General features: G+C 35.5%; 1 protein-coding gene and 1 non-coding gene across 2 annotated transcripts; both read right to left on the bottom strand.

The window, feature by feature from the left end:
- On the bottom strand, positions 1-26334 carry TMEM167A (transmembrane protein 167A). Its single transcript, XM_005557317.5, has 4 exons — positions 26284-26334; positions 13993-14102; positions 10862-10896; positions 1-4354 (listed from the first exon to the last, which is right to left on the bottom strand). Exons 1-4 carry the CDS (start codon positions 26284-26286, stop codon positions 4284-4286), a joined length of 219 nt encoding a protein of 72 aa, XP_005557374.1. The 5' UTR covers positions 26287-26334; the 3' UTR covers positions 1-4283.
- On the bottom strand, positions 13189-13323 carry LOC123574314 (small nucleolar RNA U109). Its single transcript, XR_006699192.1, has one exon. It is a non-coding gene; the product is annotated as a small nucleolar RNA U109 (small nucleolar RNA).
- Positions 26335-26419: the final 85 nt, after the last annotated feature.

The raw sequence follows: 26419 nt of genomic DNA on the forward strand, positions 1-26419 counted from the left end.
TTGAGAGTTCATCTTAACTTTTATTACACACTAGACATATATGAACTAACCAGAATGTGTATGATTCTCTGTACTCTTAAAATCACAGGAAATATATTTCCACCTCCCCCTTTTTTTTCTGATATTGGAGTAGCATTTCAGATTTTGGGGATTAGCTTAGGGCAAAGTAAAGGTCATGGAAGGCAGTGTATAAATAACTTTAATTATGAAGCTACTTTTCAGAAGCTAGTAGTAACTTGCTTAGTAATAATCACAAGGTTGTGCAGTGTTCACAATGCTGGTATTAATCAGCTACATATTTTGAACATCTACTATTACTGGATACCAAAGAAAGTGAGTTATTTAAGAATCTTCCATTCTTGTTATAAGCTTCCTATGATCCAGTAACTTCTCAAAGGTTTTGCCAAAAGCGTAAGTCCTTGCTTTTTGGGAATTTTTATTTGTGCACCCAGGAATTGTAAATGCAACCATCACTGCTTCTTGTGCAGGTGTGTGCTTTAACAATCAGGGCTGCTTTTGGCATCAAGAGTATGAGCTATTAAGAGTTTCTAAAAATACTGACCTAACTAGTCAGTTGCCTCCACCTTATATACTATTCAGACAAGTCTTTGGAAAGTATACTACTGTATTCCTAGTCCAAAATAAGGTAGGCATGAATATATTCAACCTTGTTTGCACACATACCAAGGAAGAGTTTAAATTTTTGCCCTTAAGTAGTTTTGTGTTAGGCAGGAGGAAAAACATATTCAGTTTTGAGGTAGGTCATCAATAGGAAGGAGAAAAATACAAGACAGTCTAAGATCTAACCTATGTCCACCTTTCTAGGCTTACGTCTTAATACTCCCAAAGTGGCACAAGCTAGGTTATTTCTAGTTCTTAACAGGTTACTGTGCTTTTGCACAATGCTCTCAAGTTCAGCTTAAGCAATGCTCCTCTGGAAGTTCACACCCTAACTGAACTGTCACTCTTCTTTGTTTTCTTCTAGAATCCTGGGATTATCTGAATAATAAATGCCATCACATTGTACTTTCAATACATACTTCGTCTCTTTCACCTAGTGTACTATGAATTACTATGGAAAAAAATCTGTGTGCCTATCTTCCTGTCTTCAGTGATGATATACTGAAAGAATGGTGTAGGAATAGAAATATTCTATTTACCAGTGCTAAGTCTTTTTCACAAAACCAGGCAGAGATCTGCTCATTTTTACTCTGTGAACTTGGAAAAGTTAATTTATTCAAATCTCTATTTTGTCCTAACTAGACTGATCATCTTATTACTAAGATGAAGGAATCTATTGCAAGTCACGTTACTATCATCCCCCGGTATGAAAGAGCTATTTTGAATTTGAACATATAAGAGCATTCAAGATAGTGCCTGGCACAGTAGAACAGGGCATTAACAAGATACTGGACTTGATCCTCAAATTATTTAAGCCATAGAAGGGATTCAGACTCTGGCCTTTTGACTGACCACCTTTTAAGACTGCTTGAAAAGACAACTCCCTTCCTATTAGTACAGCTAAAGCCAATCAGGAACTAAACATCAGCACACAAAAAATGCCAGGATAGATGGAATCAAAAGACTCTGAAGCCAAAAGGAGGCTAGGGAGAGCAACTGAACTTAGCACGCTGAGTACTTCCGTGTCCATCATCCGATCCTACCCTGTAACAACAGGTCTATGTGATAGATATTCCATCTGACCTGGAGGCCATTATCCTTAGCAAACTAACACAGAACAGAAAACCAAATACTATACGTTCTCACTTAGAAGTAGGAGCTAAATGATGAGAACTCAAGGACACAAAGAAGGGAACAACAAACACTGGGGCCTACTTGAGGGTGGAGGGTGGGAGGAGGGAGAAGAGCAAGAAAAATAACTACTGGGTACTAGGCTTAGCACCTGGGTGACAAAATAATCTGTACAACAAAACCCCTTGACGTGAGATGAGTTTACCTATATAACAACCTGCACATGTACCCCTGAACCTAAAATAAGAGTTAAAAAAATAAAAGAGATATTCTATCTGATGCTTAAGTTGATCTTTAATAACCTTCTGCATCCTACCACCCCACTAAAACCACACGAGAAATATCTCAATATTCTGTGGGCTTAAAACAACCTACACTGCCCTTTGGATTAGAGAACAGGATTCAGCGGTCTTCTTTGAAAAAATACATTAAAGAACATGTTAATTGCTTTTATTCATACTGTGTCTCTCCCTGACTTCTCCAAGAGCTTGTGTTTCAAGAGGTCAGATGTTTGTTGTTACAAATACGTTGCCTCCCACTCTGTTTAGCGTCTATACATAGCAAAAAGTTTTGTATGTTTCCACAAATTTTCCCCCAAAATTATCTCTTCCTTTACTTTCCACTTACCTCCTCTGAGATGCCAAATTAAGAAATGTCTTAGAATATCTAGAATATTCTTCCTCTTTTCATATTCGATTTGTCTTAGCATATAAAAAATTAGTTGACATGGCTTTCGGAAAGTCCAGTTGGCAGCAGAGCTGGACAACAGATGGCCACCCAGAAATTAGAGTCAGAAAGGTTACTTACTCAGCATGGAGACACTGACAAGAATCCTATTTTTGAGAAACCCTGAAAATCCTTGACCTGATGTAAAGCCCAAGAGGCACTTGAGAGGAAGAACAATGATTATAACCTGATTCCCTGTCTAAAGCAAAATATACCACTTTTAACTGCACAGACATGCCAAAAATATAAAATACAGCGATAATGCGTAACAGCTCTATTGCCAAAAAAAAAAAGAAAAAAAAAAAAAAAATCCAAAACCAAACCAAACAAAAAATCGTCAGATAACAAAATACAGAAAATCAAACAAAAACCAAAAAACACCTCCAAACAAAAAAACCACCACAGGCAACACACAAGCTTAAGATGTTACCTAGAATCCATTCCAAGTGGTTTAGTTTAAAATAAAAATAGGTGGCTTTCAGTTCCATACTTTGTTTCTGCAGAAATAACTACTAGCCTATTAAATTAGAAATAATTTTCTTTTCTTCAAAAAGGGAGTTTCTTCATTTTACCTTTATGAATTAATAGCTGCAAACAATCTAATTAATACTATCTACAACAGGTAATTTTTAGCTAAGATTTAAGTTCCTCTTAGCTCTGAAATTTTAACTGAATTTCAGTTGAACCTTAAGAAATGTTAACCATGACCTTAAAATAACTGCTCTATTGTAAAATTTAGAAGTCACATTCCCAATAATTCTCTTGCCTAGACTAAAAATTGTTGAAGGTCTCCTTTCACCACCCAAATTCAAAGATACTTATGCCACAGTACACAAATCAGTAGATTTGAAAACTATTTATCACCTTCAAAGTAACAAAAAAGATTCCAGCTCAAGTTGACAAAACACAAACCGGATTTAAAGTGCTATATTAAAAAACAAAACAAAAATACAGTTTCTTTAGGGCAATTAAAATGTTTCATTTTTGAAGCCGTGACACTAAAAATAATGAAAAGCACATATAAGATAATTATTTTATAACTGTTCTTTTCATTCTAAGAATGTTGTGTTTTTCAGAGAAAGACAGCTTTCTGGTAAAAATTCATGCACAAAACACTTATGTATACTTGACAAGAGGTTTCAGAGCCTACTATGCCATGTCTAGTCTAAATCCACTAATGTTAAATATCAACATTTTTCCAATACTATTTTTAAGTTACTTCTCATTTACTTTGCTCCTTAAGAACTTATAAGCTTGTTTTAAATATTTTAAATACTTGTCATAAACTAGAGTTTGCTAAGAGTAGAGGTACTCTGGTTAATGATCAAAATGGTGTGCCCAGAGGAAAAGCAAGCGCTATTAAACATGACTGCAATCCTTATCAACACAAATTGAGCCATTTTAATAAAAAAGCTAGTCCAAAAAAGGGTCTCGTTCTATAAAGATTAAATCATTTCCAAATCACAGTGAAAGGAACTTGAGTAATTAACCAATTTTGTTTTCTACTATGTGCCTTGGAGATACCTCACTAAAATTTGGTATCTGATACAACAGAATAACATTTGCAGAATGTAATATTGTAGTGACAATACTGAGGTTGATTGTTACAGACTATTAAATGGTTACATCTTAATTATTATACAGAACATTGGTCCAATAACATAAAAATAGAGAACAGCATCTGGAAATTTATCTCATTCAATGTTCAGAGATAAAAGGGTTAACCATCCTTTCCATTATTTTCTGCAGTAAGTCCTTGTTCACAATGAAATCTGACGGCAATTAAATTCTGGCATTTTCCCCAGCTACTGTATGAAGAGGATGCTGAAGGCCATTACTATACAGCATACTGCTACATAAGGACTCTTCCGTTCACCTGTTGAAAAAAAGGAGATATTCATTTTGATTAACTGAGTGGCTAACCTGGCTATGACAAGGTTATACTACGAGAAAGGGATACATAGGAATCAAGATAACATTCTTCCCTAGGAGGCCCCCATATTGGGGGTGGGACAATGACAAAAACTAGATGCAACATAAAAAACAAGCACAATGCAGAATGGGCTAAACTATTAATATGTCAATTTATTTCGAAGAGGATCTTCTTTTCATATCTTTAGAAAACCTTGAAAGCATCATTTCTTTGTCACTGTGTAAACTCAGACACTAAAAAATACAATGTACAATGTAGGACAGAGATCCAAGAGAAACAATCTCAACTCAACTGAGGCCAAAGAAATATTGTTTATTTTCTTTCTATAAAAAGAACAAAATTTCCACCCATAAAAAGAAATTCGAAACACAGTATTTGTCCTTACTGGTAGCAATTCGTGACACTTAAAGGCCAAGGGAAGGGGGAGCATTCATGGATGAAAATAAAGAGAGGATGGTCAATAAAATTGCATTTAAAAAATGGACAAATTAAAATTTTTAATTTAAAAAAATAGAAAAACTATTTCTGAGATAGTATGCTTACTCTGGGTTAGAAAAGTAGAACTAAAACCAACCACTTCTATATGAGTCAATTTTTCACATGCATTTAAGGAATGCTTGTATTTGGATGCTTTCCTTTGCACAAAGTAAATCTGAAATTAGCTTGTGAATTGTCTTGCAAATGGAGATCATGTCATTGTGAGTTAACTCAAACTCATCTTATTCTTCCCTGTTCCTTCAATAACCGCAACGCTATACTCATTCATAAAGCACAAACATTTCTATGCTGCCGTGAGGGCAGTATAAGAAAGGAAGAAGAAACTACTTCTAGAAATAATCCTAGGTATGTACCTGGCATCCTCTAGTAGAGATGGTTTATACTACCCTCACTTGTGCTTTTCCATGATGTTTAAAGTCAACTCTTTAATGAAACTCCTTATTCCACTTAGCAAGTTCAGCAAACTACCTTTAGAAAATGTTCATCCTGACCATCTTTATTAACTAAAATTCTCAAGGTCATTTTCATTTTTATAGCTTCCTCACTGACATGACACTGCCATATAATTGGGTTTATATATTAGTGTCTGCTCATTGTTAATTTCCACAGAAAATATTATACACATATATAAAAAAATAAACTTTTGGGGTTTTTCTGGATCTGGAAGTATTTGTTCTATCCATAGACATTTAATGGACTGCCTTTCAGCTAAAGAAAAATCTAGAAAGTGAAAGTGTTTTTACAATACCATCACCTCAACTGAAAATAAAAATCTTTTAAAATTAAAATATATCTTGGGTCACAATTTGTAAACAATGCTAATTCTCTTGGAGGAAAAAGCCCAAGTCACCAAATCAAACAAAAACAACCCCATTTGTACATAAATTTCAGAAAGACTTTGTAAGCAAGCCTGTCACTCTTACTAGGGCTATATATCCTCATTGTCTCATACAGTCTTATTAAATACTTAAAAGAAATTAATACTGTACTAAGTTTTCCAGAAGTTCCGCTTTTCCTCATCCTTCAACTTAGACTGCTATAATTTACAGATGGATTTCATTTTCCTGTTTTTACTTTTCTTAAAAGAGACTGCCATGTGGTAGAGCTAAACATCTTTAGTTGAACTTGGGTTTTAATGTTACTTTTTGTCTGGTCTTAGGTCTGTATAAGTGAATGTAAAACAGTTACTGTAATGTGATGTGTAACATGATAAGATGATTTGGCTAGGTCTTTTCCCATTAAAATTGTATCATTTCTTTGTGGATATATTCTGTGTCAAGATAAGAGAGGAGCATATGCTTGAGAAAGCAGCATATCAACAATATTTTCTAAGTCACTTTGCCAAAATGAAAAGCTAATGCTTTCACAGAATTGGCAAGAATGAACATTTAAAATGAACCATTCAACCTATGGCATTCATACAGTCAAGAGAGGAAAATGGAAATAATAAATAAATAGCCAAAAAAAAAAAAGGACACTAGACACTATTTATAATTAGATATAAAAATAGATCATACTACAGGAAATCATTAAGAAAGATACAAACTAGACATCTTAAACTGAGCTATACTCTTTTCAAGTAATAATTGTGAACAAAGGGGCTGTTTGGGTGGGCTATTAAATGGAACTGTATGCACTTCTCTCATTACATAAGATGGATTTAAAATACTTTAATATTTTCTTTATGCATTAGCAACTTAATAATAAAACTGAGATGATAACTATGCCTCTTAACTCCAGACCTGCTCTTCCATTATGTTCTCTCTTTCTACTTTACTTGAGGTATTCTGACCACCGTTTCTTGGCCATATTCTTTTTCAGAGTAACTTGTCTCTGAAGCATGCAGTTTGGTGTGTATATATTTACATTTATCCCTAACTATCAGTATTAACCATTGAGGATGCTCTTTTGTCATTCTTTTCTTGGTTCTTTTTGAAGTGCTTAAGATTACTCCTATTATTTCAGGATTTGCAGTTGTTCATAACTGAGTGCCAGATAAGTCTGCATCACAAATTTCTGTAAATCTAGACTAGCCCTTCTCAACTCCAGTACTATGGACATTTTGAGCTTGATAATTCTGTTGTGATGGATTCCTTGTGCATCCTAGGACGCTTAGCAACATCCCTCACCTGTACCCACTATATGTCCCTGAGTCCAGTTGTGACTATCAAAGCTGTCTCTCTATTTTGCCAAATGTCCCGGAGTGGTAACTACTTATCTAGGCTATATCTGTGATTTTACCAGTTTAAGGTAATGATACTTATTACAAAAGAAAGACTTACACATGTCACTATAAGAGAGAACAAAATATGACAGAACACTGAGGAAGAATAGCTGAATCTGTTAAAATCATACTTATTTCTCTGGAAGATAAAGTCTGTTTCAATAGTCATTATATCAGTATTACAGCCTTGAAACAGGCACTTTTCTATGAAGTCTTTTACACTTACTCTATCATTTGCCATGACAAGAAACTGGAAAGGCCAAAGAACCTTATGATTTCATCATCACAGATTTAGAAAGGACTTCTGGATAATTTAGTATTATGCTTACAATTTCCACCATTAATGGGTCTTTCCTATCATTAAAAGCTTAAGGAAAGAAAACCTGCTCTCAAAATTATTTCAATGGGGAACAACATATGAACCTTAGACGATGCTTTAAAGATTTGAAGACTAGTTATACTATAACCATCTTCAGACAAATTACATCAGTTCTCAGTTTCTCTTTCAAAAAATCTCTAAGTACAGAATATTTCATTTTATTGTGCTCTGCAGATATTGCCCCTTTGAAAAAAAACTGTCTTATGGCAGCCTTGCATTGCACAAGTCTATTGAGGCCATTTTTTAAAAGCAGCACGTGCTCAATTTGTGTCTCTGTGTCATATTTTGGTAATTCTCCCAATATTTCACACTTTTTCATTATTATTTTATCTTTTATGGCGATCTGTGATCACTGATCTTTCATGGTACCATTGCAATGGTTGTGGGACACCATGAACTGTGCTCATACAAGATGGCAACCTTATTTGATACATGATACACCAATAAGAAACTACAGCAAGTTATGCAGAAACTAGCTAAGATAACCCATGAAAGTAGCTAAACTAAACAACAGATGAATTTCAATGTAGACAAAATTACCTTCTATTGAAAAAGATGGCATCTAGGAATTTCACAGCTAGAGAGGAGAAGTCAGTGCCTGGCTTCCACCGCTTCAAACAGCAGGCTGACTCATGTTAGGGGCTAATGTGGCTGGTGACTTTAAGCTGAAGTCAATGCTCATTCACCTGCTGAAAATTCTACAGCTTTTAAGAATTATGCTAAATCTGCTCTCCCTATGCTCTAGAAATGGAACAACTAAGTCTGGATGACAGCATACCTGTTTACAGCATGGTTTACCTAATACATCAATGGAGGAAGTAACCGCAGATAATGGCAAAAAGAGGAAGAGAACTGTAATTAGAAGGGGAGCCTGAATATGTGATTGAATTACTATAATCTCATGATGAAATCTGAATGAGTAACTTCTTACGAACAAAGAAAATGGTTTCTTGAGATGGAATTTACTCCTGGTGAGGATGTCGTGAACACTGTTGAAATGACAACAAAGGATTTAAAATATTACATAAACTTAGTTGACAAATCAGTGGAGGGTTTGAGAGGATTGAATCCAGTTTTGAAAGAAATTCAACTGTGGATAAAATGCTACCAAATAGCACTGCAGGTTACAGAGAAATCTTTCATGAAAGGAAGAGTCAATCCATGTGGCAAACTTCAATGTTATCGTATTTTAAGAACTGCCAGTCACCCAACCTTCAACAACCACCACCCTGATCAATCAGCAGCCATCAACATTGAGGGAAGACTGTCCACCAGCAGAATGATTGACTCACTAAAGGGTCAGATATAATCACCAGTGATTTTTAGCAACACAGTATTTTTCAATTAAGGTACACACATTGTTCTTAAAGACACACTGCTACTCCACACTTAACAGACCACTAATCTATACAAAACTTTTATATGTACCAGAAACCAAAAAAATTTGTTGACTTGTTTTATTGTGGTGGTCTGAGATTAAACATGCAGTATCTCTGAGGTATACCTGTATTACAAATACTTAGTTTGTATTTTTCAATCTCATGAGGTTTGTCTCCTTTATGGACCATCTTCTAAATTTTCCACATCTCTGAGAAGTTGAAAACCAAAATAAAACACAATACTCTAAAGGGCACACAGTTTATCTAATGGAGATGACTCTTCAATTCTCCATCCTATTTAAAGAGATTAGTTGTGAGAATTTAGGCTGTTGTCAGACTGGCTAACAACACTAAATGTCAAACGTAGAAAAAATATTTTTTATTATAAAAGTCTAACAGGCTTTATGAAAGAAAAAAGTAGTTATGCATAAATTCAAAGTTAGAAGAAGAGTACTGAAATGAAAGAATTTTTCGTTGGCCATGCAAATGATTCCAAAGAGGACAGATAAGAAATATCCAATTTCAGTTCAAAGTGGTATATGTACAAATGCCTTGAGTTTTTCTTTTTTTTTGAATTAAGAAGGTTTAAAAAGGATGTAATTTATTATTCAAGAATACTGATGAACGGCTGGGCACGGTGGCTCATGCCTGTAATCCCAGCACTTTGGGAGGCCGAGGTGGGCACATCACGAGGTCAGGAGCTCGAGACCAGCCTGGCCAACATAGTGAAATCCCGTCTCTAGTAAAAATACAAAAAATTAGCTGGGCATGGTGGTGGGTGCCTGTAATCCCAACATGGGAGACTGAGGCAGGAGAACTGCTTGAACCTGGGAGGTGGAGCTTGCAGTGAGCCGAGATCACACCACTGCACTCCAGCCTGGGTGACAGTGCGAGACTCCATCCCCCCCCGCCCCAAAAAAAGAATACTGATGAATGATGCAATAAAATACATTTTAATTCATTCACTTAATCATTTGAGAGTCTACTTTGTGCTGGGCACAGTGTCAAATGTTGCATATACAGGGCGACTGGACAGGAGTATATTATTAACTATAAAAACATATATGATGTTACTAATCTCTTATCATGGAAAGTTGTAAGACAACCACATCTACCTTAACTTTTAATTGCTTCTTGGTCTTTTAGCTAAGATCAAGGGTAGTACTTTAACTCGGGTCAAACAGTTTGGCTATGACCACATGGGTTCAACAGACAAAACAGTTAAACATTCTGTTACTTAAAATAGGGCAATACAGTGATTATGTTTAGATAGCTGCTCAGACAGACTTTCATTAGATGGGAATACATCCTAGTTATCAAAATGGTATACAATATACAGAACAGCGTGCTCTATACTTCCATACTGTCAACATGTGTGCATAAAACCACATACATTTATTTCCCCCAATACCAGGAATGCATGGTATTTGATATCTAAATTAGAGAGACTTTTCTATCTCTGTGTTAATGAAGTATCCACCAAATCTAGTTTTATTGTTTTTTAATGTTGAGACAGAGTCTCACTCTGTCACCCAGTTTAGGGTACAGTGGTATGATCTGGCTCACTGCAATCTCTGCCTCTTGGGTTCAAGAGATCCGTCTGCCTCAGTAGCTGCCTAAGTAGCTGGGATTACAGATGTGTATGCCTGGCTAATTTTTGTATTTTTAGTAGAGACAGGGTTTCATCATGTTGGCCAGACTGGTCTGGAACTCCTGACCCCAGGTAATCCTCCTGCCTTGGCCTCAAAAAGTGCTGGGATTACGGGTGTGAGCCCCCATGCCTGGCCTACGCCTTATGCCCAAATAGCATAAGGAAAAGAGCTTGGTACAACTTATAAACTTTTGCAAAAATGCATAAAATCGGGAAGCCTGCCCTTTAAAAATTAACATATGATTTGTGCGATTATAACATAAGTAAATTGGTCAACAATTTACAGCTGAAGAAGTGGAGGGAGATTATAGACACTTACCAATTCTGGCACATTTCCAAAATATACCCAACAATCTGCATAGAATAAAAACAGAAAAAAAGTAGCTATTGATTACTCAGAAAGGTAAATCATTCTCTTGATATCATATAGGGAATTAATTGTATATTAACATATTAACCTTTAACACTTTGCTTCAAATTTGAAATCTGCTTGTTTGATGTTGAGCCACTATCCAAGTATGAAAGTAGGACACAATGGCATATCAACCATCAATGTACAGAAACTGCTATGAACTGGAATATAAATAGTGTCACAGGTCAAATCCAGGGCAAATTAATGAGAGTCGCAAAAATTTGCATAAGGGTTTACTATTCAGTTAACTTAAAGCACTCTACTTTCAAAAGCATAGAATGTACATGGCAACTTAAGCATCGATTTTGATAAAATGTTAAATGAACATTTTTTGGTTGAATGTGACACCAAAAACATTCCTATACTAAACTTTAATTTCGTAGAGAATGTAGCTCTAAAGTTAAATAATCCATAATAATGAATTCCAATGATGTTATTTAATTATGTGTCATTTACTAAGAAGGAATTAAAAATGTGCCTATATTTTCAATATAAGTAGAAAATCTCCTAGTTTAGAGGACACTCTATGTGAATTCACTAAATATGGCATGTAAAGCACATATTCTAGAAACAAGTATTAGAATGGAGACATATATTTCAATTGTAGGAATGAATACATTATGAATTACATATTATATGGAATTATCACTTATTTGGCATGTATAACAAATCATTTTTGAAAAAAAGACCAACTGAGTCATCAATGAATAGAGATATCTTAAAAAGTAACACCGAGGACATTACTTTATTGGTCTGACAAAGTAAAAGAATTATAAATAGTGTCACATATGGTTGCAAATCAAGATAAATTAATATTATGTTATATAAACTAGAATTATTATCTCAAGAAAATCATAATACTTAAATTCCAGAAAAATTTATAGCATATTCTTTTTTTTTGCCGAAAGAGATGGCTGGCTAGTGAATCATTACATCTGAATGGGTAAGACTGACAGAAAACTCTGGTCAGTTAAGTTCTACATATGTTCCTCTTCTGAAGTATAACTTCCTGACCTCAAAGTAAAAGGTCTCTTAGCCTATCAACCATCAATGTATAGAAACTGCTATGAACTGGAATATACACAGTTTAGATTAAATGGAATTAGGCAAAAACATGAGTTTATTTCAAAGTATGAATATTCTGACAGGCTAAACAATTTTACTATAGAAATAAAATGACAAAAGCCATATACATCCCTGAAAATAAGCTAAAATAAAGGCCAAATTATGCTTAAATTCTATACTACTTACTGGTTGCATAACTGTGAGCAAGGTATAGTACCCACCCTCAAAGGGTTGTTATGAGGATGAAATGAGTGATTATACAGAAAGTCCTCAGAATGGTGACTTACATGTACTGTGTTCATACATAGGCTAAAGGTACATATGATGATAACTCTAGGTATCACTTAAAATTGGCTAACATTTCTTCATCAAACAATGGAATAGGTCACGCATTTGCAAAGCCATGGCTCCTTCATTCTAGAACCCACCGAAAACCACAAGATCAAAAACTCAAGGTCTTTTTGGGTCTAACATTCTAGAAGTAACAAAATATCATTAAGAAACTGGTACAACAGGATTAATATATTAACAACTTTTATAAATGAATAAAGAATACTAACTTGGTAACTAAGAGACTTATCAGCACCACTTTAATTTTTTCCACATATTTCTCTACCTAGATATATTTCTGTAATACCCCAATTTTACTTTTACTTACACACACACACACACACACACACACACACACACACGAACCCTGTTAGTTGATTAAAAAAATGTAATTATGTTGCTTAGTTATTATGGCTAAATACCAATAAGTGTATCTGCTGATAATGCTACCAGGTCTATGAAACCAGGATAAAGACCATGTAGTAATCTTCTCTTCTGCTGCTTAGTTCTATATTATTTGAAGTAGCAAAAACTGAAGTAATTTTAAACAGTGAAGTCATCAAGAACTTGCTTTATTCAATCTGTCTAGATACCTCCACCTAACCATGGTATATATTCTCACTATAATAAAAGATTATGAGTCTCATAAAAACACGTAATTTTAACAGAAAGAGACTAGGCCTATAAAAATTTCTATACAAAATAATTCTTAGCTATAAATCAAAATAAAATGGTGCTTAACATGTATATAAGTAGAAATAAAGGTTTTTAAACAAAAAGCTTTCAAACAGTTGACTGTATTAGTACATATTTTAAAATGTAAAAATAGGCAGGCTGTTTTATGTAGGAGAACTATACTACCACTCAACCTTTACTAGAAAGTTGGCAGCCCTGAGAACTCCTTTGTTAATGTAGCATGTTATGAATATATTCCTGCTCCCAAAGGAATGAGGAGCAGACATTTCCACATGCAACCTACTTGCTTTTGAAGAAGAATTTTCGTAATAGCATAGGGAAAGGATTCTACTACTATGTAATTATTCTTTAATGAGATAAACACTTAAATATCTTAGATGGACATTATGCATTATATTAGAATTCCATTAACTCATCAATAGGAATAAGTGTTTACTAGAGTCTACCATACGCTTTAATTCTAAGTTTACAGTTGGCAGGTACAGAAGGGAAAGATGAAATGAAACTTTCTACTTGAATAGAAAGACTTCCTGTACAGCTAAGCAACAAATAATATAATTTCAACAAATCGGTGAATATTGAAGAATAAATGCAATAGGACTTTACTGAAAAAGGTGGAATGAAGAGAAGACAATGTCTACAAAGAAAATGGAGTATTATCATAAAAACTGATGGACAACTAACATGTATTTTCACCTTCAGTAGGTTAAATCCCTCATGCTGTTTTTTACTCTAACACATATTAGGTCACTTCTGAAACTTATCTTTTAGTTTAGTAAGATATTGTGAATATAAAGTTTTTGAATTTTTAACACGAAGAAAATGAAAAAAGTTATTACAAAACCAAATTACATGTAGGAATTAAATTATGTAATACTTTATATGTTAACTTACATTCAACATCTGTAAGAACTAATTTAGGTGATTAGACATCATTAGTAACATACCCCGTTTTATTTCTGTCCAGGAGGCTGGGTGCCAAGGATCGAATATAAGCACAAGTACATATAAGCAGCAAGATTACAGTCAATAGACTCTGAAAGTTGAAAATGGCAGACTAGAAAGAAAAAAAAAAGAAAAATTAATATAATAAAAACTGCATAAGTAAAAAATATTTGACAATTCCACATTTAGAGTCATGCTTTTATTTCTTCAAGAAGGCAAGCAGAACGACAAGTCTTGCAACATTTAAAACCAGAATCTTGAGGTATTCTACAGTCTTCAAGCTCTGCCAATAGCTAGTTTTATGGCCTTAGCGGAATTACCTTTTCTAAGTCTTTGGCTGGGTGGAGAATGGGAAGACAGACTTAAATGCTAACTAAAGTTTCTTTTAATTCTGAATTTTTTTTAGGATAAACATCCTTTAAATTTAAGCTATAATTTTCCATGAGTTGACAAATACTAGGCTAACAGATTATGGAGAAAGAAAGCAAGTACCTGCACTTTCACTGTTGGATTTTTAAAAGTTATTCATTACAGGTTGAACATCCCTAATCCAAAATCAAAAATGTTCCAAAATCAGAATTTTTTGAGTGCCAAAATGATGGTAAAGAAAAAATGTTCATTGGAGCATTTTGGATTTTTGATTAGAGATGTTCAATAAGTAAGTATAATGCAATTACTCCAAAATCCCCCCAAAATCTGAAATCCAAAACACTCTGCCTCCAAGCATTTTGGATAAAGATACTTAGCTGGTATTTAATAGTTCGAGTCCTATTCAAAAAGTTAAAATTTAACACAGGAATCACAAGAAACCATAAGTTTCATAAGTTTTCACAGTCAAACAAAATCATAGGTTTCCAGTTAAAGTAAATGGAGGTGGACTTATTCTATTCAAAACTCAGCTCTAGCATCACCTTTTTAAGGAAGTTTCCTTGAATCCATCTGCCTCCCTTCTCTTATTTTATGTAGAACTCCCTTTTCTATTCTCATAGCAAACTGTTACGTTTATAATAATATTCATCTCTGAAGGGTGGACATTGTGTTATCAGGTTATCAGACTCTGAATCTCCAGCACCAATCATATGCCTGTCTCATAGTAGAAGCCCAATAAGAGATAGTTGAACAAATAAAATGAAATTAAGAAAGTGCAAGAATATTACTGTATATGTAAAAGATAGTTGAACAAATAAAATGAAATTAAGAAAGTGCAAGAATATTACTGTATATGTAACAAAGTAACATTTTCATCATATATAGGTAGATAAAATATGTCAGTCTCATACAACAGTTAGCAATATACTTGTTTAGTAAACTTAGAGGCACTTTCTAAAAAACAAACAAAAAATCAGGAATGAAACAAAGAATAAGACTTATGAAAAAACTTAGTTACATAAAATTGGTACTTGTGGCTGAGTGCTTATTTGAAAAGTCCTAAAGAATTTAGTGAGAAACAATTATAGATCTTAAGCAAATTGAGTAAGGTAGCTGGGTACATAATTAAAATATATACATCAATAACCTTCATAATCATATTATCATTCAGGAGAAAGGCAATGAAAAAATGAGCATCCAGAACGAACAACTAAAATACCTAGGAATAAGCTTAACAAGAAACGTGCAACATCGGCATCAAAGAAAAAAACGGGCAAAATCTTAAAACATATGGAAGAACGTAAAAGTAGAAGAGACTGTTGCTATGGTTTAGAAATGGTTTTCTTGTCACTACCAAAGCTCCGGTTGAAATTTGATCCCCAGTAAGGTAGTGTTGGGAGGTGGGGCCTAGTGGGAGGTGTTTGGGTTTGGGGGGTAGATCTCCCATGAATGTCGGGGTGCTATTCTGCAGTTAGTGAGATCTCATAAGATGGATTAGTTTTCCAGGAAATGAATTCTTTCCGGAGAGAGTAGGTTGTTATAAAGCCATGAGCTCCTCCCTCCTTTTCACCACGTCTGTTTCCCCTTTGACCTTCTCAGCCATGTTGTGATGCATAAAAGCCCTCCCCAGAAGGAGGGCCAAGCCCTACTACTCTCAGCCTGCACAACTGAGAGCTAAGTGACCCTTTTTTCTTAACCAATTACCCAATTTCTTTTTTTTTAATAGCAACATAACATGGATTAAGAAACCTGGTATGCCAGGTTTTTATACTGGGAGGTAACATTGTAAAGACAACCTATCAATTTAAAGTGAACCCAACACCAACAAGTTATTTTTTAAACAGACAACTAATTCTGAAGTTCATATGGAAAAAATAAAGCAAGAATAGCCAGGAGAATCTTAAAAACAAACAACTACTGTTCCAATGTCATTTTAATCTTTTATATATGTTTATGATAAATATGTGCAAACTACTGAAAAAGTTTTAAACACTATATACATTATTTACCAATATTCTCAAGAACAAAAAGTGCTTATGCACAATGCTAAGCAGTAGGCAAAAGGGGATCAAAGATTTCAGACAGTACATCTTAAGGTATGTAAACCTTTATGCAAAGCAAGTGGGAAAATGCTGTGATTATCTCTGGATAGTTTTTTGGTGGGGGTCGGGGGACAGAGTCTTGCTCTGCTGCCCAGGCTGAGGTGCAGTGGCGGGATCTTGGCTCACTGCAACCTCCACCTCGTGTGTTCAAGTAAGTCTCCTGTCTCAGTCTCCCCAGTAGCTAGGATTACAGTCATGTGCCACTATGCCTGGCTAAATTTTGTGGTTTTTTTTTTTTTTTTTTTTCTTTTAGTAGAGACAGGGTTTCGCTGTGTTGGCCAGGCTGGTCTCCTGATTTCAAGCAATCTGCCCACCTCGGGCTCCTAAAGTACTGGGATTACAGGCATGAGCCACTGTGCCCAGCCATCTCCGGATAGTTTTTAACCTAATTCTCAACTTTTCTGGATTTCTCAAATTGTCTAAGTGATACTTTTATGGTCTGAAAAAGACAAAAATGATTTGTAATTACCAGTTTAATACCTGTTTTTCTCTGCATAATTTTTTCATGGATATAACAAAGATAAAATTTAATGTATCTTGGGATTTAATTAAATTGGGTTTTAATCTTAAACCTGTGAAAGTCAGTGATATACATTTTATAACATAAATCAGTGAATTAGCTCATGATCAACTGTAGATAAAAAGCACAGTATCTCACAATGCTTACCTTTCAAAGGTCATATTTTGAATATGTATGTGAATATATTAATAAATAATATTGGATGACCTCATAGAAAATAAAGCAGATTTCCTCCCAGTCATCATAACTACATGTGTATTTAGTATCCACTTTGTCTGAGAAATGAGGCACTGGAGATTTAAAAAAAGGCACATGGTATGATTCCTTTCCTGCAGTTTATGGCTAACAATAGCAATTACTGATATTCACTGAGTACTTGTTTTGTATTATCCTCATGTATCTGGGGTAAATGTTATTGCCTGTATTTTATACATGATTGTTATTACCTGTATTTTATACATGAGACTGAGGCACACAGCAGTTATAATCAAGTTAAAATAGAACATGTACTTTAAAAAGTACAGAGCAACTCATTGTTGAATGTGGAAGTGAGCTATGCAGACAAAGAATGCCATTTTCGTAAGAAAAAGTCAAGAAAGACTTCATGTAGAAAGCAGGAATGGAGTCAAACCTTGAAAGGGCACCATTCAGATGGGCAAATAGCAAGCTCCAGAAGAGAAAAAAATGTGGGAAAAAAAAAACCCTAAAGAGAAAGTCATTACCATGTTCAGGGAATAATGAGAATCTTACTGTATTTTAAGCAAAAGATTCCTATAGTAAAATGGTTGGAAAATAAATCTGCAAAGTAGGTTTATCATCTTCCTAATGCAGTATCTAAATTCATGACTTTGTAATGTGTTCTCTTTTCTTCTCCAAATGTGTTTTTAAAGAAACATGCTTAAATGACATCATGTCCAGGATTGTTTCTAAATAATCCAGTGCATGTGTGGTGGGAGAGGGGTAGGGCTGACGATAAAATGCTGAGAATATGAGGGTTCATTATAGGCTTCTACCTCTTTATGTCTGAATGTTTTAATAGAAGATAAAAAGGCACTTAAAAACATGCCTATTATGAAAGTAGAGTGTGTATATACGTTTGTATGTGAAACCATTTACAAAAGAAAACCATTTACAAGTATGAAATATATGATATATACAACTTTGTTCTGGGGGTTTAAAGACTCTAAAGTTTAAAACAAATAATCTTAGGTGGTAAGTCTTTTAGATGTACTCAGACTCTGGTCAAAAGTGTGTTTCTAACTTATGGACATTAGCCTGCCACCTATAGCATTCCCCTTAATGCTTAGCATCTGTTGTCTGGTGATATAAAATTTTAGTCTTGGGGTTAAAGGAAACAGATGTTCCTCTTCAGCGAAAAAATAATTGCAATTTTCAACAGAAAAATGTTATTAAAAGGGAAAAGAGGAATCTAAGAAAAAGGTAAGCATATTTAATCACAAAATAGAGGAAAATATGATAAAAAGGTGGTAAGTCAAATTCATTTAACTTGTTTAATTTTTTTCAGGGCCTTTAAGTCATGAAACCTTTTTCAAGGTACTCTATTGAGTTCTGCACTATCTGTTCTTGCCTGCTTGGTGAATTGACTCATCCGTCCAACCTCAACTCAAGATGCACCTCCTTTGATGTCTTCCCTGTTCCCACTCTCCATACCAAGCAGAGTCAGGATTTTTATATGTGTATAATACATACACATAACAAGGTGTGTGTTACAGAACACATACTGTACTGATTGTCTTCTCTATTCTATTGAGGTTTTTATCAGTCCCCTGTGACTATTAAAATATAGTACACAGAGAAGTCACTGAAAAATGTCAAATGAACAGGAACTTGAATACAATTAGCAATAATGAACATTTTAACAAATCCAAGAACATACTTGGATTCCAAAGAAAAAATGCACATTCAAAAACCAGTGTAGATCAGATTGCTGAATTCTGTTAGCTCTTCAAGAGAAACCTCCATGTACGGCTTTGCATTTATGTTTACTTCTCAATAATATCTTGGAAAATCAAGCAGAAAGATGCAAATTTCCTTATATTTATGTTAAGGACCTAGGCTGTAGGGTAAAATAAACACCTGAGGTAATTTCCATTCAGTATCCACATCTTATATCACCTCCTGGAATTCAGATTTTTTATTCTATCAAGCAGCAAGCTTTGAAGGTGCTTGCACACTGGAGAGTGTGTGTTCTTCTGACTTCTTTTAATTCTTAAGAGATATACAATTTCAAAAGATCTGTAAGACTGAGTAGGATTACTGAGAGCTGTCATTCTTCTAAAACACGGTAATGTAGGCCCCGAAATGATTTGTCATCAAGGGCTCTTTTATTAACCCTTTGCATTGTAGACTTATCTGACAACTCATAGTCAATGAGATCTTTTGATACGCTTGAAACAACTAGTGTTACTGCAATGAGTTAATTTACCCAAACTGGAAGGAAATAAACTTGATGAGTCAGTTACTTTATTTGATCATTTTGAAGTAAATCACATTTGGTTAGGTGTTTTGAAATAATAAAAATAATTCACAGACTTTATTTGGCCACCACTACAGGAGATGCAATAATTAATCAATGAATAGATGGAGGTTGGTCAATGCAAAGCTAAGGAAGGGTTCTAGACATGAAATTACTTACAATGTTGACAAACCTCTACAAAATGTTCTATTCTCAAGTCTATTTGAAAAATTAGAAATAAGTTTTCAGATTTTTAAAATCATTTTATTTATTAAGATATAACTTCTCATTTTCAGAGTCATTTCTGAACACTAAAACTATATTCATTAAGTCTGATTATAAGTAAGAATTCAATATAGAGATTTTTTAAAAAGATGAGTAAAATACTTCTAAGAGCTCAAGGTATTTATTAACAAAACTTTCAAATAAGAAATCTTAAAAAGAAACCACTGAAAACATTAGGAATAGAAAATGGAAAAAAAGGAATTATCCAAGCAATATAAAAGTGCAAAAAGAAACAATGAGAAAAGCAAAAGAAATATACACATCAATATGATAAACAAGCTGTGCCTAGAGAGTGCTCAATGACTGGTTACTAAGCATACTTAATCTGCAGAAAGGAGAGACTAAATCTACAGTATTTTCATTAGTTTTGGATCACCTGTGTAGCTTATTTATTTTTAGGATTACCAAACAAATTGTTTAACAAATTTGTTGATTAAGCGCCTTGTTTATGCATAACACTGTGTTGGAGCTTTAAATGTTGACTGCCTCTTACATGGGAAATAAATTTTTATTGACATACTAATTCCTCCAGTTTTAAAACAAAAATTAAATATGAAAGACAACATTTTAAAACTCCAAATAGTAACAGTTTTACTTGTATTAGTATTTACTTCTTTTACATGAAACTAGTTTATCCCTTTTTGGGGGTGGAAGGGAACACAGAAATGACACTCCTGACCTGATTGTGATAAAAATTATTCAGCATTAGAAAAGTGGGTCAGCATTTATCATTTAGAAAATCTAGGTCAGGTCAGCATTTTCCAACTAGTCTCTTAAAACGGAAAACATGAAAATGCAAGGATTAGTGTGCATATGAATGCACACACACGCATATATCTAAATTGCCCAAAGTAAGTAACCAGTATTGGTTGAAAAGATTTCCACTAATACATAAAAATTATCTACATTCTCTTTTGGCGTTATTAGCATATACATTTAAACTTTGTTGCTTATCACGTGGTAGGGTGATATTGTACCAAATAGACAAGTAACCTTAGTTTAATTTGAGAGCAAGAAATCAGGCTTGATTAATATTTAGATACGAACTCATCACCCATCGCTTCTCAGCAACAGTGGCCACTAAACATTTGGGTTAATGAAGTAATCCAAGTATATAAATTTGACCTTAGATGAATCAACATCTCATATCTCTACCTGTCAGTTTCATTTCATTTGTAAAATGAGGGGGCTGGATTAAATAACCATTTGTTACAACCAGTCCTATTTTTAAAATGTACAGAGACCTTTTCTACTTAATACTTTCCATTTAACAACTTTCATGGATATGATGAGTAAAACTACAGTTCAGAGTAGAAGCACCTGAACTGTTTTCCACTGGCAACACTGATTTTGTAGCTATTTTCATCTCATTATCATGGTACCTACAATTAATTTGCTATGTTTGTGCTGCTTCGTTTTGGAGCTATTTTATACACACCTCAGATCTAAAGATAAGGCAAAAGGGTGTCAAGAGTTATTAAGAGAAGGCATACACAAAACAATGATAAATGGTAGAGTGAAAAAAATTAGAATAAATGCTTCATATATGTCTTTGATAAAAAGATTGGACAAGAGAAAGTATTCTGAAGGACAAACAGCAAAGCCTGTTGTAAAGTACTTTGACCTTGCAACCAAGAAAAAACAAAGACTGATAAAATGTCCTATTATATGGTCTAAAATCTAATTGCTTATTAGAACCACTTGGAGCTTAAAAAGCCCTCATTGCCCAGAAATTTGGATTTAACTGGTCTGGGTATCTATAGTTTCTTGAAACTTCCTGGAAGTTTTGAGACGGAGTCTCGGTCTCTCACCCAGATGGAGTGTGGTGGCGTGATCTTGGCTCATTGCAACCTCTACCTCTTCGGTTCAAGCAATTATCCTGCCTCAGCCCCCTGAGTAGCTGGGATTACAGGTGCACGCCACCACGCCTGGCTAATTTTTTTGTATTTTTAGTAGAGATGGGGTTTCACCATGTTGGTCAGGCTAGTCTTGAATGCCTGCCTCAGCCATCTGGAAGCTTTTATTTGCAATTGGTATTCAAAAACTTTGCTAGAGAAGACCAGCACCCACATCAGATTCCTATTAGCCTAATGCAGTGGTTATCAAAAGTGTAGTTCATGGAACCCTTTCATGGGTTCATAAGATCAGAACTGTTTTTATAATACTAAGATACTTGCCTTTCAACTGTGATGCCATTTTCATGGATGACGCAAAAGCAATACTAGCAACAGAATTATTATCTAAACTGCTACGTCCTCACCCACCCATGACATAAAAATGTTGCTTTTCTTCTTAATATTTTTGTGTAATTAATGATACTGTTGCATAGAAAGGGCACAGCATTTTGTGACGAATCGGTTCAGTTTAAATCTTAGCTCTGCTATTTATAAGCAGTGTGATCTTGGGCAAAGACACTTAGCTCTCTGCATCTGTTTCTTCATATGAAAAATATGGCCAATAATACGTCTTTAATAAAACCTTGTATAAAAAACACCTATCAGAGTAGGTGCTTAACCAACACAGTAAGTCCTCACTTAACGTCATCCACAGGTCCTTGGAAAATGCAACTTTAAGCCAAAAGATGTGTAACAAAACCAATTTTACCATAGGCAAATTGATACAAACACGAGTTAAGTTCCGATGGCATATTTCTGGTCACAAAAGCATCACCAAACTTCCAAATAAATATCAAAACCCTTCTAATATTAAACACTGAAATAAATAGGAGTTATACATCCACTTAAGAAAGATTAATAAAAACAAGTAAGATAGCTGGCTTATTTCAGTACACTGTTGAAGGTGCCGGGAGCCATCTGAGTAGCTTTGAGTATAGGACATCATTCCAGTGCAGAGCACTCAAACTAGGAGAGTGTAGACACCTCAACAAACTTAATCTTCTATACATCTCTGGGATGTGGGAAGGAACTCGTGTACCCAGAGAAAATCCATGCAGACATGGGAAGAACAGACATGAAGACAACATGCAAACTCCACACAGTGGCCTCAATTGGGAATGGAGTTTCTTCCTCATAAACGTTGAGGATCTGCTGTATTTCTTTCCCATCCAATAAATCATCCAAGCTGGAGCTGTGCTTCATCACCCTTCACTAAGTACCTTCAAAATGATTTTCCTAGTTTTCCTTTCCTTTCAACCCAACGGCTCATCAGAGTTGAGACATTCAATCATCGTATACCTGAACTACAGCACTTGTTTTCAAGCTGGTCTCCCAGATTCTAATCTTCCTCCACTTAAATATACTCTCTCCATGTTGTTACCAGTTGGTTTTCTAAAATGCACACCAATTTTATTTCCCTGCTCCAAAGCCTTTATAAAGTAAGCAATTAAACATCATCAAAATATAAAGTCTTCGGCATGGCACAAAGCTCTTCAAAATCTGGCCCTAATCTTTCTAGCCTCATCTATACTTTTTTTTTTTTTAAATTCCTGCCACATTGAGGCTCCATGCAACTATTGAACTTCATGCCTTTTGTTCCCATAACTGCCATTTCCTTTATCTATGGGATAGAGATCGCTGTCACCTCTAGCTAATGACCCTAATACTCTTTAAAATACAGGTGAGAGAGAATTATTTTCTTTCTTGGGGACATCTCTCAAGCAGTTCCCAGCCAGTACTACTCCTTCCACTGTGTTTAATGATTTTCTACATATCTTCCACTACAAGAGGAGAGAAAATACTTCACATCTATTCTCTGGAGACTCAGTTTAATTATGAAATGTGGGCAATCATTCCTACTTTGCGGAGTTTGTGAAAATCACTTAGCACACTAAGAAAAAGACATGAAAATAAACTCTCTTACAGTCAACCAAGTAAAGGATGGGAAATGGGCATGATTTCTAACTCTGTTTGGCTCATTCTAAACCTATGCTCTTTCCACTACACGTGTTGTCATGCTACATCATAACAGACAACAGATGGAATTCACTTATTTAATCATCTCCCCCCACTGGACTGTGAAATCCCTGAAGACACCGAGCATGTCCGTATCCCCAGACTTTTTTTTTTTGAGATGGAGTTTCGCTCTTGTTGCCCAGGCTGGAGTGCAATGGCGCAATCTCGACTCACCACAACCTCCGCCTTCTGGGTTCAAGCGATTCTCCTGCCTCAGCCTCCCAAGTAGCTGGGATTACAGGCATGCGCCACCACGCCTGGCTAATTTTTTATTTTCAGTAGAGATGGGGGTGATCCACTCACCTCGGTTTCCCAAAGTGCTGGGATTACAGGTCCAGACTCTTAATGGCGTACTAACTCTAGCTGGCACTATGACTGTAGAGATTAAAATACCTAGTCTTTAAGAATTCTGCCTACAGAGGGAGAAATGTAGGCAACACCTTATTGCTGTTTTCTGTGAAAAGGGTTATGCTAGAGGGATACTGGAAGTATACATGAATATCCCTATAGATACCTAAAGAGAGTAGAAGAAAATAGAAAGGGTTAAGGGAGGCTTTTTGGAAAGAGATGAGACATGAGAGGAATGTTGAAGGATGTTAGGCATTGGGGGAAACAAGGCATTCTGAAATTTTTTAGAAGTATTAATTCACAAGTGCTACAATTACTGTTCATCCTGACAGATGTAAATTACTGCTGATAAACATTTTGTCCTTGAAATGCTTTTTAAAAAGATTGTTGGCCGTAGCGGTGGCTCATGCCTGTAATCCGATGGCATATTTCTGGTCACAAAAGCATCACCAAACTTCCATATAAATATCAACACCTGGGAGGCTGAGGCGGGCGGATCACGAGGTCAAGAGATCGAGACCATCTTGGTCAACATGGTGAAACCTCGTCTCTACTAAAAATACAAAAATTAGCCGGGCGTGGTTGTGCGCGCCTGTAGTCCCAGCTACTCAGGAGGCTGAGGCAGGAGAATTGCTTGAACCCCGGAGGCAGAGGTTGCAGTGAGCCGAAATTACACCACTGCCCACTCCAGCCTGGGCGACAGAGCAAGACTCCATCTCAAAAAAAAAAAAAAAAAAAAAGATTCATTAAAATACAGTAATTCAGGTTTATTAAGTCATTAGCATTGGGTTACCTCACAAATAAACTAAGTTTAGGTGCAAACTCAAAGATACTGAGACACTAATCCATTTCTCAAACCGCTAAGTTAGCCTCCTTGAAACCTCACTTCGTAGCTCTGCCAACAATGTACTTTTGACATCTCACAGCAATAAAAAACCACCTGCCAGTTGTTTCTGTTTTCCACCTATGTCTGATTTATATATTTATATTAATAAGGAACAAATTTACTAAGACTTATTTCATCCTCAGTTATGTTGTGTTTCTATCGATAACAACATGAAGATTTCGGGCATCTGGACATTAAAATATGTTTGAGTCCTGGCTTTACAATCTACTAGGTGTGATCCAAGGCAAGTCAATCTCCTCATGTTTCACTTCTTTCACTTGTAAACATCTACTTAGAAGTTGTGGTGAACTTGATATTTCCATGCTTATAAACTGATTTTTTGAAAAGAGCCTGGTACATAGGACTTGATAATGAATGAAAGTATATGCTACTTTTGGAAAAACAAGCATGACAAGATAGTTTATATACCGATGATCTTCAGCACAGTATATGCATCTTGTTTTTAGCTAGTCTGATAGTGAGATAATAAAAAGAGTTATCTTTGACTTGCACTACGAGTAAAATAATTCAACTTCAGTTTTTAGAAAGATGTAAAAGAATTAAGAGTGACAGTCTTGCTAGTCTCAACTGCCATCTTCCTATCAGGTGGTAAATTCGTCCAGAGAAGAAACTGAATTATTGCTATATGGGATTCTGTAGCAACTTCCGTGAACGTGGGCTCATAATTTTTCACCATGAGACTCAAGCTTTTTGGAGTCATAGTTGTTTTTGGGTCTATTCGCAGGCATGCATCCTTTGCCCAGAAATATACACATTTGGCAAATGGACTTGGAGGTAAAAGAGGAGGAAGGCCTGAGGCTAGACACCACTCCAATAAGTATATTAAGCCCCTAGAAAAGCAATCCGCCTTTGCAGAGAACTCTTAACTATTAAAACCTATAGCTTGTAAAGTAGCATTTTCAAAGTTGAGAGAATAATGTGGAAGGGTCCTGAGAGGCTATTGACTAAACAGCTGCAAACGAAGGTATGGAGTTTGGTGCCAAAGGAACCTCCCCACAAATTCAAACAATAACACCAGAGTAAAGCCCCTAGGGTGAAATAAGGAGATGCAAGAAAACAAGCGGAAACTCGAGAAGCTCTAACGCTTCAAAGCTTCAATGACCCCAGATAATCTACGTAGCCAACGTGTTAAAACACACCAACGCATTTTTTTTTTCCTAAACAAAGTAGGAAAGCGGACTTTGCATGAGGGGCGGGCTCCGCGACCCAGGAGTCTTTCTTGGACAGTCCGTCCTGATTCTCTCTCGTTGACCGTGGAGGGACCACATGGCTCCAAGGCCCACACACCCCGGGCTGCCGCACAACCTCCAGCCCTAGTCTAGACCCACAATCCCTTCTCGAAGATTAACCTCGACCCGGCAGCCCCAATTCTTACCATAGCGAGGCCGGCGATACCGCAGCCACATCACCCTTCCGGGCCCCAGGCGGAAGAGGCTGCACGCCCCGTCTGCCCTTTTCGCCCTCTCCAGCCGTCCGGTTGGGCTTGTCACGGCACCGCCTACTGAGTCGGG

Source organism: Macaca fascicularis, chromosome 6 (genome assembly GCF_037993035.2).
Source record: "Macaca fascicularis isolate 582-1 chromosome 6, T2T-MFA8v1.1".
Taxonomy (NCBI): Eukaryota; Metazoa; Chordata; class Mammalia; order Primates; family Cercopithecidae; genus Macaca; species Macaca fascicularis.

What these genes read in the sequence shown, in the direction of transcription:
- TMEM167A (XM_005557317.5), bottom strand. An exon ending in CTGGACAGAAATAAAACGGG is followed by an intron (nt 10,897 to 13,992) that starts GTATGTTACTAA and finishes TATTCTATGCAG; the next exon opens with ATTGTTGGGTATATTTTGGA. An exon ending in TTGGAAATGTGCCAGAATTG is followed by an intron (nt 4,355 to 10,861) that starts GTAAGTGTCTAT and finishes TTTTTTCAACAG; the next exon opens with GTGAACGGAAGAGTCCTTAT.